Here is a 17200-nt window from a genome sequence, read left to right as displayed (position 1 = left end):
GTGCCCTGGGTTAAGAGGCACAAATTACACACCTGTTGAAGGTCGGTGAAAGGAAACTTCACGCGACACTGAGAACAAAAATGAAAAGGCGTCTGACCATCACCGAATCGACATCATGGGGGTGGAATGCCCAAGGATGGAAGTCAGCGCCCCGAATGGCAAAGCCCCACAAGGGGCAGCGGCCGATATGAGGTTGAAGGTGAGATTTGGGGATCTTGATGGTGAACCCAAAGTTGTGAAGTAGATCCACTGTCAACTGAATTCGTAGTTGACATTTGTGATGAGTGCTGGCTGTGATGAGCCAGTCATCTAGGTATGGGAATACATGAACGTTTTGTAGTCAATTGTGCTGCAACTACTGCCAAGCACTTTGTGAAGACGTGAGGAGTGGCAGTGACTCCAAATGGAACAACTTTGAATTAGTAGTGTTTTCCTTCTATGACAAACCGGAGGTATTTGTGATGAGCAGGGTGGATGGGTATGTGAAAGTAGGCGTCCTTTAGGTCCAGTGTGGCCATAAAGTCACCTAGTTTGAGACTTGTCCTTTTTTTGGAATAGGAAAATATAGGGAGTATACTCCTGTGCCCTGTTGGTGAAAATGGACAGGTTCTATCGCCCCTTCGTGGAGTAAGGCTTGGACTTCTTTTTTGAGAAGTGTCTGGTGATTGTGTGATAACCTGCGAGTGCGAGGTGGGATAGTAACGAGCTCCAGACAATGATGGATAATGTCTAGTACCTATTGGTCTGTGGTGATGGATTCCCAGACGAGATGGAAAAACTGAAGTCTTCCCCCGACAGGTGTTGTATGGTTGGGGGGGATGGGTGGGGCGGTTACTGTTTGGCAGTGGCAGATGCTCCATGGGTGGAAGCACCTCTGTCCCTATTGATACCACCTTTAAAGGAGCCCCTTTGAGAACGTGGATTGGCCCTGCTTCTGTTGGGAAGTGGAGGTGCCAGTGTTTGAGGATTTATTTCCGAACTTGTGCCCTGAGCGACGAGCGGAACTTGTGCCCTGAGCGACGAGCGGAACTTGTGCCCTGAGCGACGAGCGGAACTTGTGCCCTGAGCGACGAGCGGAACTTGTGCCCTGAGCGACGAGCGGAACTTGTGCCCTGAGCGACTAGCGGAACTTGTGCCCTGAGCGACTAGCGGAACTTGTGCCCTGAGCGACTAGCGGAACTTGTGCCCTGAGCGACGACAAGCTCTGCAGGTCGAGTGTTCCGGCGATAGACAGAGGTTGAAGACCTCGTGATGGTCGCTATGAGGGAACTTTGCTCGACATACCGGGCATCTCTTGAATGGAGTTCTGTCCATGAGGCGTAGGCCGTACGGCGCCGATAGGCCCAACGGCCCGCGTTGACGCACCGGAAAGTAGTTTGATGTCGAGTAGTTTATTCGATGTCGATAATGTTGTGATAAAGTTGTTTGCGCTTCGAAGTTGCTGAAAAGTCTCTTCCAGCCGGAGCGGAAAACTTTCATCCGAACCCAGTGGTGGAAAAAAACACTCTGAGGATGGAGTCGATGACCATGCGCAGTATTGTCCAAGGGAGGAGTCACCTATCTCGTGACTACAAAGACTTCTTCCAAGAAGACAACCACCTGCAATCATCCGAGCCCAACAACAGGTGGCGATCTAATGCACAGTATACGATCTGCAGCTCATATGCCTCGAATATTTCTTTAGTTGGGAGGAACGGGGTCAGGATCGTTGGTACTCACGCGCTGTCATAGCGGCAGGTTATACTCCAATTCTTCCTCCACGTGGAAGACGCTTTGGTAGACAAGGGCTCTTCTTCCTCTGCAGCATGTTCTTCCTGGGTATGCTCTTCTCCGAAAATGCCAGGAGTGTCATCTTCGAAGCGACAAGACATTTCCAACTGATGCGCCCTCTGATCAAGCAGAAAGAGTTGTAAGCGTCATGATCAGCTTCACGATCGGGCGTAAGGCACAGATTGCACACAAGATGTTGGTCCGTGTGCGGGTAGTTGGCGTGACACAGGGTGCAGAGTCGAGAAGGTGTCCGTTCCATCAGAAACACATTTTCAGTGCAGATAGTGCATGCAGAGAGTAGACCAGAGATGAACTGCGCCACAAGGGGCGATCGGTCGGTAAGTAAACCCACTAATTTAAAAATTAGTGGCGCAGAAATGGAAAAGCACGATCGAAAGAACTATACTATACCATTGAAGACAAGATGGGACCTAAAAATCGTACCGAAGGGTAGTCTAACATGGAGAGGCACGCGTACAAACCCAATGGCGGTGAAATAATCTAACAAAGGAGTCGATGCTCACTGAGAAGATGAGTCGCTGCCTCAGGACTCTAAACAATTCTTCGAAAAACAACATGTACAACTCTGACCCAAACACTAGATGGCATGAGTATGCAGGGCATGTTTATCTACGACCACACATACCATCAAACATATTTTTGTAAATTCTGTCTGGTACCTGGAAGGGTTATTGTAAGTAATCTGCGGAGCACACATTTTTAGAACCATCTTTACTGAAGACGATACCCCATCTCCTGGTCTTGAAGTTTCAACTCTTCAGTTGTGTCCCCCATCTCATTCCCTGGAAACTTGAGGTCTCCTATCATCTCATCTTAACTCAGCCCCTGCGCCTTCTGCTTCCTTTCAGCCCCCATTCATCCCTCCCCTCCCACATGCTCCATCAACTTCCACTCGGACCCTTCAGGATAACGTCTATGCCTTACAAGCCTATTCTGTTCCCCCTTCTAGCTCCATTCTTCCCTTGTCCTGTCGCCTTGCTGCCACCAGCCTTCCAAGCTTACAACTTCCTTCAGCCCTTTCAACTGCAATTCATTTTCGATGTGCTTTTCACCCACCTCCTGTTCTCTGCTCGCATACCTTTCACCTCCACTGCTCTACCTGCTCATCTCCTTGTGCCTTTAAGCACCATCACTGCTTTCATACCTTACAACTCATACCCGCACACTCCACCATTTCAAAAACCCTTTCCCAGTCTCCTTTCTACTCTACTCCAGCTCTGAAGTTCCATCACCAGCCACTTTCGACTCCCACCTCCTCTGATACCCTCGCACTCCAGACCCCATCATTCACAGAAGCCATCCAATCCCCCCCTGTCTTGACTAGTTACATACATCCTGCTTCTGCCGTTCCAGCTTCACGTGATTATATTGTCAACACCCTCCTTCCTTTTGGACCTCAGCAGGACAGTCCCCTTCTTACTTCTGGCCGACCCCTTCTTGCCCATTCCCAACTCCCAGCTTCATTCAGCTTTCGCCTCCCCCTGCATTCACACTTCTAGCTCCCCTGTTACTTATCCTTTACAGCTTCACTTCCTCCCTCACACCAAATCCCCCTTTTTCCCCTTCAGCAACCTCTTGTGCCAGCCTCACCTCCGTTCCGTTCTCACTGGTCTGTGTTGCTGGTTTTGGAGACACCTCTTTCTGTTCTTTGCCGGTCTCTGCTCGCAGCTTCTTTGGCTGAAGCGGCTCTTTGTAGTCCGGAACACAGTCTCCCTTGTCACCTTTCCGCTTCCTTCTCCTTTCAGTCTCCTTTCCTTTGCCTTTGGCCGCTTGTCGTTCATTCCTCTCAATCTGTGAAGTGTCAACAATCTCATGAGTGGTGACCGAGGGGCTGCATCTCTCAAACAGCACACAGAAGATAGTGGGGAGAGAGTAAGAATACCAATCCAATCTTATTAGCTGTGTGTGAAGGATGGAGCCCGGTGTGTCCTCTGGTGGCCTCTCAGCAACATACGGTGATGGGAATATTGGCGAAGAGAAGCATCTCACCAGGGCAGACTAATCGAGGTCTCAAGAAATATGCAATATACCATTTGGAGACATTCTCAATTGGTTGTTAGATGTACAAAAATATTAGGGCAAAGAAGAGACCGTATCACAGTCCTTCAGGAACTAATGTTCTGAAGAGATGTCCCATGGTTTCGTGCCTCTTAACCCTTTCGTCTAGCCTTTTCAATTGCCCAGTTACTACTAGTATACAAAAAATGCAAGAAAAAATATTAATCTAAACATAAAATTTGCGAACGCATAGCTGAGACACTGAATGACTTTGTTCAAGTGCTGAAACATTAACTTTAACAGTAGACTGTGAACTTTATGCGGTCTCTGAGCAGTTATCACAACATTGGCATCTTGGAAGCGCTTGACCCGGAGCAGCGACAGGAATATGCAACTAGAGTCTTCTAGGATCCTCATTGAAACAGGAGGCATGAATCACATTCTCCACATTTTAATCTTTTCATAGTTAATGTGAAGTAAAGAAAAATGTTACTTACACTGTACCCATCGATTGGTAGCTTTTAGTGTTCTAGAATCACACGTTCGGCACACTTCTGCCATCTAGTGCCTTACAAGCACACGCTCTGCACAGTCCTGCCATCTAGTGCTGCAGAAGCACACGCTCTGCACACGCCTGCCATCTTGGTAACGCCTTATATGTTAGAGACTATCCAGCAGCAGATTCCTTACCGTAGCATGATCCCGAGGTGTCAGACTAGAGCAGGAGATTTTTCGTCAGCAGTACTCCTGCGCACCGGTAGGTGGTGACGTTCAGCTCTGTGTGGCGTCAGCGACCACACCAGAAGTAACATGCGTGATGCCTATATAGGGCATACCCCAGTGCACTGACATCAGTTTCTTTTTGTGACTTTCCACACCAGGAGCACAGAGCTACGAAGAACACCGACCACTGGGGTGGAAAACCAGGGCCCTGAAAGGGGAACAGCCCTGTCCCTAGAAATCCGTTCGCAGAGCAGGGAGGATGAGTGGGTCGACAAGGAATCTGCAGCTAGATAGAGTCTCTACCAGGTAAAACATCAATTAAGGTAAGTAACTTGTTCATTGATAGAGACTTCTAGTCACAGATTCCGAACCTTAGAATAAATACCCAGGCATTACCTCCCAGGAGGTGGATATGTGAAATGGTTTTTTATTTATTTATTTTGAAATTTTTATATAGCGCGAACAAGATCTTTGCAGATATCAGAGCGCTTTACAAGGACAAGTGGGTCATAGAATAATAAACTGTAATAGTTGAGGTAGTTAGGTACAAGGTGCATAGTTACATAGGTAGGTCAAAAGAGGTAGGTCAAAGGTGAGGTAGTGTCTTCTATCATAGAGTAGGTACAAGGTGCATAGTCAAACAGTTGCGCCAATAATATAAAAGTACAAAAATAAGGAGCATATACTTGTTTAAGCGATCTTAAAATGCTTAGCATGAAGATAGGCATAGTTGAGGTAGGAGATGAGTACAGGGTGTATAGTCACACAGGTGCATCAAAAGTACAAGAGTAGGGAAAGTTGAGGTGGTGTAGGTACAGTATGCAAAGTCAGACAGGTGCGTCAACAATATAAAAATGTACAAAGAGGGAACGTATACAATCAAATAAGTCGATAAAACAAGTAATACAAATAGTCCAAGGGGTCAGGCAGGTAGTACAGGGCGGATTCTTGAGAGATGCAGAATAATAGATCATGTGTATTTGGCCATGAGGATCGCTTTTACTTCTTTCTTAAAAAGTTTGTTGGAGGAGATGAGCCTAGTTTCAGGAGGGAGTGAGTTCCAAATCCTGGGTGCCATTCCTGAGAAGGAGCGTTAGTTTTTTTCCTTCCGAAATCACTAGAAATTCCTGCAAGACCCAACGAGCAAAGTGCCCATCTTGATGGACCGGACTGTCCAGGCAGTAATGTCTCGTGAAAATATGTAGCGAAGCCCATGTTGCTGCCTTGGCACATATACCAGAGCAGGATTCCAGGTGCTCAGGGACAGACCAGCTGCAGCGGGCACCAGGTGTTTCCCCAGTGGGGGGGGGGGGGGGGGGGGGGGGGGGAAGGGTAGGGCTGGGTTTGCAGCAGTGCTGCATCATCGGCCCCCTGTAACTAAATAAAAGTGGCAGCGGAGCTAGCAACTAGAGCTTTTCAGTGCCACAACACCCCCACCTCCTCCGGACGAGGCAAATTGCCAGGGCTGGTTTCCCTTCCCAGTCCCAGCCGTAGGTCAGGTGGAGTGAGCATTCAAACCCTCAGGGGGTTGCTTCTTGGCCAATGCGTAGCAGATCTGGATACAGAGCACGATCCATCGAGAGATGGTCCCTCTCTGCACAGCTTTGCCCTTCTTCGCTCTGACATACCACACAGAGTTGGTCACATACCTGGAACTCCTGTGTGGTCAAGGAAGAAAGACCACACTCTTTGTGTCTAATCAGTGAAGTTACTACACTTCCTTAGAGAGATGTGAAAAAGCATAAAAGGTAGTCAAGGTGATGGGCTGGCCTACGTGAAAAGGAGTGACCACTGTCAGGAGAAAGGAAACAGTGCGAAAAACCAGCTTGTCTGGGTAAAGCATGTCTGCTCAAGACCGTCCCCGCAGCTAGTTGCCTGCTTGCAAGTATCAGCAGCATTGAAGGTTGATTTTAGGCTTTAGTTTGCCATGTTTTCCCCCTCAAAGCTCTTTGCTTTTGTACGATATTCCTCCGGGAGGGGTGACGAGAGGTTTTCGTACCCCCCAGGATTGGCGATCATGTCTATTTAGCAGTGCATTTGGATTGGCGATCCGTCACCGCAGCTCTATCCATTTTCCTTCCTACTGCCTCCAAGTATTTTCTTTTACTTTTCTTGGGGTCCCATGGATGCTGGGGACATGCTGTCCACAGCAAGAGCAATCCGTGAATCTGGCTCTACATGGCCTTGTATATACTTCGGGTCCTGTGTTGAATCTCATTTCTTTTTCTGTGGTGTTACTGCTTTGGATGTCGCTGGCTTAGCGAAAACCTTCCTGCCTCGTTGCTCAATGATGAGGAGCATGGGAAGATATGGATTCCTCTAATATGTAGGGGTGTCTCGAGGAGAAAACATGCCTCCTCCTTTGCCATCTCTACCCCGAAGGTCTGTGCTGCCTTGCAACCACCAGTTGGTATGTGGTGAGGTCACCAGGGGAAGAAGGCTTCAAGGGACAGGACTCTCTCCTCTAAAGGCGAGTCGGCCTCCACATCCTCCCTCAGCATTTCCGTATGTGGCTCCTCTCCTAGATCTTCGGGGTCGACAACGAAGAATCCCTTCATCTTCTCCTACATCTGTAGCCTGACTTCTGGGGTTTCTTCCTGTAACTCGCTTAAGGTGTCCGGCAAGCTTCTTTCAAGAACGGTCGGTCTAGGCTCCATACAGAGTATCATGGGTTCCGTAAAGGCCCTCTTCATCATAGGAGTTTTCATTTCGACCTCTTAGAGTCGCCTGTTCCTCCTTCCATCTCTGCGCTTGATCGTCCTCTGCAGTCAAGGCCCCCCTCTTGGCACATCCTTACTGACGGATGTCTCTTTCCCGGTAGGATGGGAAAAGCTCGGAGCTCCTTCAACTGCCTGTCACTTCTGCGTCGAGGGCTTCGCCTTTAGTGACTCAGGAAAACCGCTTGAAGAATCAAATTTCGGCGTCTTGGGTGTATGTCCAACTGTCTTATCTTTGACTAATCAGATGTTTTTCGAGCATGTGGTACTGTGGGCTTGGGGTCTATATGGCATGTCTGTTACACTTCTAAAACCTTGTGTCCTCCATATTGGCGTCTCTCCTGGACCTTCTGTGTCTCTACCTAAATTGACAGAGCACCCCTACTTTGCTTCTCCATGCCCGCTAGGTCTGCTCGCCAAATATTCCTGAAGGATATTGTGCCTGTGGGCTGGTATTTTCAATTTAAAATACGAGCACGGAACACAGTCCTCTGACTTCAGGCCAAGTCAAACTGAGCATGCAGGCTGGATGTTAGTCGTTTAAGGCGAACTTTCGGTGGCAATTTTGACAAAATCTAAAGAGTATGCTCATACTCTAAAATGGCGTTGAGGAAGAAAACATGTTACTTACCTGTAACTTTGGTTCCCCAGTATTGGTAAGTTTCATAGATTCCCATGCTTTGTATCATTCCCCAGTCGTCGGAATGGGAGCCTCGGTAAATAAAAAATACCATAGCAATAGGCACAAAAGAGAAAAATTAGGCCTAGGCCCCATCTCATTTTGTAGCCCATCCACCTCTGTGTAAAAGAGCCCAAACTTTCTGTAACAACCAATCAGCATAGCCTCACCCCATAGAACCCTCCTGAGAGAGCCTCAGATTTTCATAGCCGTTGTGTAACAGCAACTATCTCAGTAAAGAAAGGCCGAGCTTTCCCAGGGGAGGAGGGTGGGCGCATGGGAATCTATGAAAGTTACTTGTTTTCTTGCCCCAGTATTGGAACTTTCATAGATTCCCATGCTTTGTATCAGAGTGGCTAGCAGTAAGCCAAGAAAGCACATTGTTATAGGAATATCACCATCTTGATAGATACTCACATTGTAAAACCAAATATATATATATATATATATATATACACACACATGTAACCTTAGCAAGGAAAATCACAAGCGATACAAAATGTGCAACACAGGAAGGAGGGGTTGTAGGGAAAGCTCACCTCTCATTGAAAAAGATTCCTCAGGACTGCCTGTCCAACAGCTGCGTCATTCTTCGTAGAAGAATCCAGGCAGTAGTGCTTCGTGAAGGTATGCGTACTGCTCCACATCGCTGCCCTGCAGATGTCCTTGATAGGGACTCCTGAAAATAGAGCCACTGACGATGCCACTGATCTTGTGGAATGTGCATGGACTCTTCTTTCGAGCGGTTTGCCCGCTTGTTGATGACAGAACTGATTAGCACTGGAGATCCAGCGAGAAATGCTGTGTTTGGACAGCGGAAATCCCTTCAGCGGGGCACTGTAGGAGACGAACAGTTGTGAGGATTTCCTAAAAGGTTTCGTGCGCTCCAAATAGAACTTTAGACACCTCTGAACGTCCAAAGAATTTAAGGACCTCTCTGCTGGAGTAGTAGGTCGCGGGAAAAAAGACTTCAAAATCAACGGTTCATTCAGATGGAACCTTTGGGATGAACTTTGGATTCGTCCGTAGGATCAGGACACCCTGCTTGAATTGCAGGAAAGACACCACGATTGTCAGTGCCTGGAGCTCGCTAATCCTACTGGCCAATATGAATGCCAACAGAAGAGCTAGCTTCCAAGATAGGAATTTAAGGTCCGTTATGTGAATGGGTTCAAACGGTGCTCTCATTAGCTGAGCTAAGACCAAATTAAGTTGCCAGACTGGTGGAGGAGGACGGACTGGAGGAAAAACCCTGAACAGGCCTTTCAAGAACTGCTTGACAATCCTAGCGGACCAAAGCGAAGGACCTGAAGACGTCCGTCTGAAACTTGAGATTGCTGCCAGATGAACTTTAACAGAAGAATGAGCCAATCCAGATTTGGCTAGCGACAGAAGATATGGCAAAATCTGATGCGGAGCTGAAGTGAAAGGGTGAAGATGTAGGCAGAACCTTTTCCACTATGCTCTATAAGTTCTGTTCGTACTTGGCGCTCGAGCTTGAGACAAGATGTCCCTACACTCCTTGGGGAGGGTCAGATTCTGGAATTCCCTGTGCTCAGGAGCCACGCTGTCAAGTGAAGTGAGCTCGGGTCCGGATGGAGCACTTGACCCCGAGACCTCGTCAACAGAGAAGGAACCGGTTGCAGGCGAATTGGATGGTCCTGAGAGAGCAGGAGGAGTTCTGTGTACCAGAACGGGCGGGGCCACGCCAGTGCAATCAAGATCATTCTGCATGGCTCCGCCTTGATCTTCCTCATCAACCTCGGGATCAGGGGTATCGGAGGAAAGGCGTAAAAGAATGCGCCGTACCAGGCAATCGAAAGCACGTTCCCCAAGGACCCCGGATGGTGATCCCTGCTTGCATAGTATCGGCATTTGGTGTTCTCCGGAGTTGCAAACAGGTCTATGGTCGGGGTTCCCCAGACTGAGAACACTTCCTCCAGAATGGTTTGGTCTAATTCCCATTCGTGACTGATCGATTTCTGACAACTCAGCACATCCGCCGTTCTATTGAGCGAACCTGCAAGGTGTTCTGCTGTCGGAGCAATATTGTGAAGAATCGCCCAATCCCAAATCACTTGAGCTTCTTTGGAGAGTCTGGGATCTTGTCCCGCCCTGCTTATTGATATAGTGCATGGCCGTTGTGTAGTCCGTCCGGACCAGCACTGAACGATTCTGAATTCGTGGCAGAAAAGCCTGCAAGGCTAATCGAATGGCTTTGAGTTCTAACAGGTTGATATGGCACTTGCGTTGAACTGGATCCCAGTGACCACTCACGTGCAGTTCCTGGAGCACCGCTCCCCAGCCTTCTAACGAGGCGTCCGTGGTGATAACCATGGGAGACGGAGGAAGTGTGAATGTTAACCCCTTCACGATGTTGTCCTTCACCAACCACCAGCCACATGCTTTTTTCATTGCTGGTGTTACCGTATTCCTGTCGTCAAAAGAGCCCTCCGCCGGGCACCATTGCTTGTCGAGCTGTTCTTGCAGGGGACGCATCGCAGCCTGCAATGCGGAATCAATGGTATGCAGGATGAGATCGATCCGAGCAGGGACTTGTAGAGCCGTACTGACAGGGATTTCCTCTTTAGCAAGAGGCAAGCCGATAGCATCAATTTGTTTTGACATTCCTCCGTTGGATAGGCTTTGCAGCGTTTCGTGTCCAGAATGGATCCCAGAAACCTTGCTGCCCTGGATGGTTGAAGAATCGATTTGTCCTTGTTGAGCTGAAGGCCCAGGTGGTTGAATAGTTGGATGCAGGTCGAAATGGCCTTGGAAGTTCCCTGGAAAGATGGAGCCTTGACCAGCCAGTCGTCCAGGTAGGGAAAAACTTCCAGAGATTGTTTCCTGAGGAATGCTGCCACCGGAGCCAACACCTTTGTAAATATCCTTGGTACAGACCGGAGGCCAAAAGGAAGTACTTTGAACTGAAAATGGCTCTTGCCTACTGTGAAGCGCAAGTATTGTCTGTGAGCTGGACGGATCAGCACATGGAAATAAGCATCCTCTAAATCCAGAGTCGCCATGTAGTCTCCTGGATTTAGCAAAGGAAGAATATCCTGGAGAGTGACCATCCTGAAGGATAGCTTGATGAGATAGGTGTTGAGCCCCCGTAGATCTAATATGGGGTGCCATTTTTCTGTTGTCTTGCGAACCAGGAAGAACCTGGAATAAAACCTTTCCCCCTTCGTGAAAGAGGTACGGGTTCTATTGCCCCCTCGATGAAGAGCTGGTGGTCTTCGAGACGTAGCAGGCCCAGATGTTTCAACTCGTTGGCGCCTGGAGCTCTGTTTGGAGGAAGATGCTGAAACTCCAACGTCTGGCCACTCTGAATGATATTTAGGACCCACTGGTCTGATATAATACCCTTCCAACTGCTTAGACAATGAGAAATCCTGCCCCCCACTGATGTCATCGGAGGGATAGGAACAATAGAAAGGGCAGAGAGGCCGCTATTGTCGATTGGAGTTGTCCCGTCTTTGGCGACCTGGATGCCCCCTCTGCGGTTGGCGAGAGAAAGACACAGACTGGCCTCGGCATTGATTGGAGTATTGGGGCTTGTAAGATTGGGAGGATTGCGAGTATGAAGAGTACCGCTGTTGGTTGCCACCTCTGTATGAGGAAAAACCTCTGTCTCTTGCACCTCTGAATGGAACTTTACGGTAATTCAAAGACCCCAAGGACTTCGCCGTGTCCTTCTTGATGCCTTGAAGGGCTTCATCCACATGCTTCCCGAAAAGCAGGTCTCCATCGTATGGCAAATCCAAGATTTTGTTCTGGACCTCCTGGCGAAACCAGGTTGCTCGCAGCCAGCCCTGGCGTCTTAACCCAGCCGAGCCCGCCAGGGCACGAAAAGCAGTAGTAGCTATGTCCATAGCACAATCAATCACCTCCGTAGAAGAACGCTCACCTTCCATCAGAACCTTCCTGGCCTCATCTTTCGCAGCCTCTGGAAGCTGATCCACAAATGAGGATAAATCGCACCACATCTGGCGATCATACCTGCCCAAGATGGCAAGAACATTAGCAGCTCGAACTCAGACCCTGGCCATAGTAGAGAATCTTTTGCCCACATTGTCCAGACGTCTCCCTTCTTTGTCTGGCGGTGTTGTAAGTGGAGTTGATGGGTTTTTAGACTTGCTTTGTGCCGCTTGGGAAATGACGGAATCCTGTTTTGGTTGTCCAAGTAGGCAAGCTGGACTGCCCTCTGGTGCTTTATACATCTTCTCCAGCCGGGGAAGAACAGGGATGACTGTTGCCAGATTTTGCATGACTTGAATACCTTCTGACCATACGTGTTCTATTATTGGGATTGACTGAATGGACTTCTTGTAAGGTTCTTTAAAGTCATAAAGGAAGCAGTCTGTCTGAACAGTAGTAATCGGCAGGCCAAATCTCTTAGACACCCTCTCCATAAGGTTATGGAAACCTCCAATGTCAGCTGGAGGGGAGGTAGCAGTATCCGGTACTGGAGCATCCGGATCCTGAAGGTCATCATCATAATTTCTATCTGGATCCTGAGGAGGATCTTCCTGAAGATTGTCATCAGAGGAGACATCGTCATCCTGAACAGGCACAACCTCTTGGTAACTCTCTAGGTGCTGGTTCCGCAACTTGTGAAACCAAGGAGTAGTAGGAATAGATGGAGTAGGAGGACGCTCCTGTTGTACTACAGTTTGCGTAGGAAACCTCTTCCTATAATCCTGCAACATTAACTGCAAATCCGAAATCAGAGAAGACGGCATCGCCACCATATCCTGATGCAAGTTCTGTGGAGGCCTGTCTTGTTGGACATATTGGCACTCTTTATCGTAATAGTCCTCAGTATCTGTATCTTGACACTTTACTTGTAATTCCGATGGGCTGTAGGCATCCCCATAAGGCCCATTATCATCCTCGTCGTCAGACTCCTCATCCAACAGCAGAGTGGGAGGCAAAGGTGTTACCCGCCTAGGAGAAGTCATCTCAGGGGTTATTTGCTGCCTTCGTATTGAAACGCGATGTTTTTGGATCGTCGTCGACGAACTCGTCGGGAACGTCGGCGTAATCGTCGTCGATTGAACAGTCGACGGAGAAATGGATCTCGGCGACGGAGTTTGTCGCCGACGAGCTCGTAGTCATCACCATTATAGCCGCCGTCGTCATCGTCGACACTACCTTCGCTGTCATAATCGTCGACGATGTAGACACCATCGTCGACGAGCAGGAAACAGGCACTTTAAACGTCGACGAAGCTAACAAGGCTGCAGTCGTCGACTAAGCCATCGTCGACGGAGCTATACGAGTACTCTGGTCTTTCTTTGAAGTTGTCGTCGACGTAACTGCTGATTTTGTCATCGACGGACGTTGTTTGTCTGGCCTTTCTTCCTGAGGGACAGTAGAAGGTTTCTTGCCTTCCTTCTCCTTTTGAGATGGTGGAGAAGTAACAGAAACATCTTTTTTCACTTTTGTGGCAGTTTCCGTCTCTGCAGCCTGTCCCAGCCTCTCCTTTTCACCTCGGTGAGGAGATTTAATGGGACTAGCCCTTTCAGACCTATCAGAGGTCTTTTGTAAGGCTTTGACAGGGGGCCCAGTAGAAGTAGAAGGGGATGACCTACCCCTCTTTCTGGATCTTCTGGAGGACGCAGCTGATGAAGAGTCCTCATCGTCAGATGAAATAACCTCCTTACGTGATTTCATCTTCTGCAGCCAAGTTAACAGGCGGCCCTCTCTGTCTCTCAAAGTCTTTGTAGAGAAAGTCCTACAGATCTTACAATCTGTGGCCTTGTGGTCCAGGTACAAGCAGTAGATAAGTTCAAGTTCAGGCATTTATAAAGCGCACTACTCACCCAGAGGGTCTCAAGGCGCTAGAGGGAGGGGTTCATTGTTTGTCGAATAGCCATGTTTTCAGTTCTTTTCTGAAGGAGATGCGATTCTGAGTAAGGCGGAGGTGGGTGGGGAGTGAGTTCCAGGTCTTGGCAGCCAGGAAGGAGAAGGATCTGCCACCCATGGTGGTTTTTCGGATGCGCGGGACTGCGGCGAGGGCTTGATTGGATGATCTTAGTTGGCGGGTGGGATAGTAGAAGGACAGTCGGGTGTTGAGGCATTCGGGTCCTAGCTTATAAAGGGCCTTGTGTGCGTGGGTAAGAAGGCGGAAAGTAATTCTTTTGTTGACGGGAAGCCAGTGGAGCTTTTTTAGGTGACGTGTGATGTGCTCTTGGCGCGGGATGTCTAATATGAGTCTCGCTGATGCGTTTTGGATGCGCTGGAGCTTTTTCTGCAATTTTGTTGTAATTCCGGCGTAGAGTGTGTTGCCATAGTCCAGTCGACTCGTGACCAGTGCATGGGTGACAGTTTTTCTTGTTTCGAGGGGGATCCAGCGGAAGATCTTTTTGAGAATGCGACGGACGTTGAAGCAGGAGGACGATATGGCGTTGACTTGTCTGGACATTGAGAGAGAGGAGTCTAGAATGAAGCCAAGGTTACGTGCATGGTCTGTGGGTGTGGGCGCAGATCCCAAAGCGGAAGGCCACCAGGAGTCGTCCCAAGCTGAGGGGGAGGATCCTAGGATGAGCACCTCCGTCTTGTCTGAGTTGAGTTTTAAGCGGCTCTGTTTCATCCATTCGGCTACTTCTTTCATACCTTCGTGAAGGTTGTTTTTGGCGGTGTTGGGGTCTTTGGTGAGGGAAAGGATTAGCTGGGTGTCGTCGGCGTAGGAGATGATGTTGAGGTTGTGTTGACGTGCAATGGAGGCGAGGGGACTCATGTAGACGTTGAAGAGGGTGGGACTGAGTGAGGAGCCTTGAGGTACGCCGCAGATGACTTCGGTGGGCTCTGAGTAGAAAGGGGGGAGTCGGACTCTCTGGGTTCTTCCGGCTAGGAACGAGATGATCCAGTCCAAGGCTTTACCTTGAATGCCGATGTTGTTGAGGCGTTGTATGAGGGTGTTATGACAGACAGTGTCGAAGGCGGCGGAGAGGTCGAGTAGAATGAGGGCCACTGTTTCACCGTTGTCTAGGAGTGCTTGGATGTCGTCGGTCGCCGCAATGAGGGCGGTTTCGGTGCTGTGTTTGGCTCGAAAGCCGTGCTGTGAGGGATCCAGGGAGTTGTTGGATTCAAGGAAGGCTGCGAGTTGGCTATTGACGGCTTTCTCGATGACTTTGGCCGGGAAAGGGAGGAGGGAAATGGGTCGGTAGTTTTTCAGTTCTGAGGGGTCTGCTGTTGGTTTTTTCAGAAGGGCGCTGAGTTCGGCGTGTTTCCATATTTCTGGAAAGGTGGCGGAGTTGAAGGAGCAGTTGATGACGTCGCGGAGTTGGGGGGCGATGGAGTCAGCTTTGTTGAAGATGTAGTGGGGACAGGGGTCAGAAGGTGAGCCAGAGTGGATTGAGTTCATGAGGCGAATGGTGTCTTCAATGGTGACTGGGTTCCAGGAGTTAAGGTAGTTAGTTGGAGGGGTGGGATCTGAGGGGGGTGGGGTGAGTTGTTCATTGGGAGTATTCTTGAAGCTGTTGTGGATGTCGGCAATTTTGTTGTAGAAGGAGGATAACGCATCGCAGAGGTCTTGGGAGTTAGTGATGTCGTTGGATGCTGCGGGAGGGTTGGTGAATTCTTTGACGATATTGAAGAGTTCCTTGCTGTTATGGGAATTGTTGTCGAGACGGTCCTTAAATGCTGATTTCTTGGCGGATCGAATCAGTTGGTGGTGTTTGCGGGTGGCTGTCTTGAGGGAGGTCATGTTGTCTGAGGTTGATTCTTTTCCCCAATTCTTCTCCAGGGTGCGGCATGTCTTCTTGGATTTTTTAAGGTCATCATTGAACCAGGGAGCCTTTTTGCTGGATGATTTCAACTGGTGTTTTTTCAGGGGTGCTAGTTCGTCTGCACTGTGGGTAATCCATTGCCTGAGGTTGGTGGCCGCTTGGTCTGGGTCCGTTGCTAGGGTGGGAGTATTTTGGCTGAGTGATGTGAGGAGTTGGTCAGTGGTGATTTTGTTCCATTTTCTTCGGGGAATGGGTTGTGGGTCAGGGTTGTTTTGTAGCTGAAGTGAACACAGCTGTGATCCGTCCAGCGGAGAGCTGTAGTGTGCTCGAAGGAGATGTGCTTGCTGGAGGTGAAGATAGGGTTGAGCGTGTGTCCGGCTGTGTGAGTGGGGGTGTCAACAAGTTGTTTGAGTCCGAGATTGGACAGGTTGTCCAGAAGGGTGGTGGTGGTGTTGTCGAGAATGTTGTCAAGGTGGTAGTTGAGGTCTCCTAGAAGAATGTAGTTCTCTGAGGCGAGGGCGTGCGGGCTGACGAAGTCAGTGATGTCGTCGCTGAATTGAGATCGGGTGCCTGGGGGCCTGTAGATGAGAGTTCCTCTAAGTGTGGTCCTGGGATCGGTGTGGATCTGAAAGTGGAGGTGTTCGGCGGTTGCAAGATTGTCGTCAGAGCTGGTTGAAATTTTGATGGTGTTTCTATGGACGATGGCGATGCCTCCTCCAGTTTGTTCGGTGCGGTCTTTTCGAATGATCTTGTAAGTGTCCGGTATGGCTATGGCGATGTCGGGGGCAGAGGATGCAATCATCCATGTTTCAGTAAGGAAGGCGATGTCAGGTGACGCTGTGTCGATTAGGTCCCAGAGTTCGGTTGCATGTCGGTGGACCGATCGGGTGTTCAGTAGGATGCATTTCAAGTCGTTGGGTTCGGAGCTGTGTGTGGAGGAAGTGTGTTTGGTGAGGGTCCTGAAGCAGTTGAACTTACAGGAGAGGCAGGAGAATGGGCCGTGGGTACGTCCTGGGGTTGCTACGCAAAGTGGGGTGCGTCCGGCGTTGAGGGCGAGGAGAGTAGCGGCATCATAAGTTACTCTGGGGGGTTGGGAGCGGCATAGAGCAGGGGGACGGGCGCTGGGCGCGGTCCAGGCGCGGACGGGCGCAGACGGGCTTACCTTTGGCACAACTGGGGCGCGACCGCTGCGCGTAGAGACATCAGTCATATGTGGATAGTGGAGGGGGAGGGGCGAGGGAGGGTCAGCTGGGAGGCGGGAGCGGGGCGGAGCTACGGGCCGGGAGGCACCGTCACAAGATGGCGGTAAAAACAAACGAAAACACGGGGCGAATGCGTGTCAGCAAGCAGGCAGGGATCCACACAGCAACGAAAGCGGCGCTCTAATTAAGTTAAGATTAAAGCGCTCCTACAATAAGCCAGCACGAACACCCAACAGAGATTCGGCTCACAAACAGTGTGGAAGCGCGATCAGAGCATCAAAGACCCAGGCACCACTTTCAAAGCGCTGTGAGTATGCAGTAAGCGCTACGCTTATAGGTATGCACAAAAACAAT

General features: G+C 49.5%; 1 protein-coding gene across 4 annotated transcripts in view; it reads right to left on the bottom strand.

Annotated features, from left to right (window-relative positions):
- KDM5C (lysine demethylase 5C) overlaps window positions 1-17200 on the bottom strand; it is a 392248-nt gene that overhangs the window by 5907 nt on the left and 369141 nt on the right. For all 4 annotated transcript variants that reach the window (XM_078664512.1, XM_078664511.1, XM_078664513.1 and 1 more), the window contains one exon: window positions 3382-3582. In XM_078664512.1, the coding sequence (XP_078520638.1) occupies window positions 3382-3582 (201 nt within the window). The remainder of the gene's footprint in view (window positions 1-3381; window positions 3583-17200) is intronic.

This window comes from Lissotriton helveticus, chromosome 10 (assembly GCF_964261635.1).
Source record: "Lissotriton helveticus chromosome 10, aLisHel1.1, whole genome shotgun sequence".
Taxonomy (NCBI): domain Eukaryota; kingdom Metazoa; phylum Chordata; class Amphibia; order Caudata; family Salamandridae; genus Lissotriton; species Lissotriton helveticus.
This window is presented reverse-complemented; position numbering and strand designations above follow the sequence as displayed.